This window comes from Nematolebias whitei, chromosome 22 (genome assembly GCF_014905685.2).
Source record: "Nematolebias whitei isolate Nwh7 chromosome 22, NemWhi1, whole genome shotgun sequence".
Classification (NCBI taxonomy): Eukaryota; Metazoa; Chordata; class Actinopteri; order Cyprinodontiformes; family Rivulidae; genus Nematolebias; species Nematolebias whitei.
Window position 1 is genome coordinate 961,686 of NC_056519.1, and position 1,221 is coordinate 962,906.

Here is a 1,221-nt window from a genome sequence, read left to right on the forward strand (position 1 = left end):
TGAATGTTTCTGTTAAATTATTATTTTATATTTGAATGTTTCTGTTAAATTATTATTTTATACATGAATGTTTCTGTTAAATTATTATTTTATAGATGAATGTTTCTGTTAAATTATTATTTTATATTTGAATGTTTCTGTTCAATTATTATTTTATAGATGAATGTTTCTGTTCAATTATTATTTTATAGATGAATGTTTCTGTTAAATTATTATTTTATAGATGAATGTTTCTGTTAATTATTATTTTATAGATGAATGTTTCTGTCCAGTCCCTGAGACGACTTCTGTTGTGACTTTGAGCTTTAGAAATAAACTGAACTGAAATATCTCACCTGTTCCCACTCGTCCCATCAGTCCCTACATGTCCATGTCACAGTTTATCAGTTTGTAGGATGTGGTACATCTCACACCATTTTACAGAGTTTGGTTTTTAACAGAACTGGACTGAGGGTTTTGAAATGGGTCCAGTTCTGACAGCTGCCTGGCTGCATGTTACCTCGCTGCAGTACGTGTTCTCCATCCGCTGGCTCAGGCTCGGTTTCAGACACGTAGTGGACACCACAGAGACGAGACTGCCGTTGTGGTTCTGGGAGGACGGAGACCAGGAGACGGCTGCAGTGCTGGAGTCCAGCAGTCTAACGCTGACAGCCTGAGGACGCTCCCACAGCTCCTCCAGCAGCTCACCGTCAGGACCTGCACGAGTTCAAGAGGTGGATCAGCACTGACAGGTACAGTAGATGGGGCGCTCGATTCTTTTGACATGGTGGGGCGACCCGCTTGTATAATTGTGGGGAAACAGTGAAATAATTAAACATGATCTGGAGGAGTGCTCTTAACCTGAAGCAAAGTTACCGATCGGTTTATCTAAAAGCTCTGGATCAGAACCGTTGCTGTCGACTCACCAAGGTAGAAACTGAAGCCCATCTCAGCACTGCTCTCCCGGGCCTCGCAGTCTCCGGACGAGCTCAGCGTTGTGATGTGCACACGGTACGTTCCCGGTTCTGTCAGTTCAGTGAAAAACTCGTGCGTGTTCTCATCCACTGTGGCCGTCTCTGTAGAGTTACCTGAGGAAGAAGATGAAGAAGGTCCAATCTGCAGAGAGCCCATCTACAGAAGACAAGCCAGAGATCCTTTCACTCCTGATGGAAACTGTCCACATTCCATTAGTTATCAAACCAGTTTCACTCCTGATTCTGACCAAACAAACCAGTTTCACTC

The 1,221-nt window shown here is 42.9% G+C and overlaps 1 protein-coding gene across 1 annotated transcript in view; it reads right to left on the minus strand.

The window, feature by feature from the left end:
- The window catches only part of ptpro (protein tyrosine phosphatase receptor type O), a 47,492-nt gene that overhangs the window by 33,346 nt on the left and 12,925 nt on the right, over positions 1-1,221 (minus strand). Inside the window, exons 8-9 of the mRNA XM_037696101.1 lie at positions 906-1,067; positions 500-696 (exon numbers count right to left, since the gene is read on the minus strand). Of these exons, the coding sequence (XP_037552029.1) occupies positions 500-696; positions 906-1,067 (359 nt within the window). The remainder of the gene's footprint in view (positions 1-499; positions 697-905; positions 1,068-1,221) is intronic.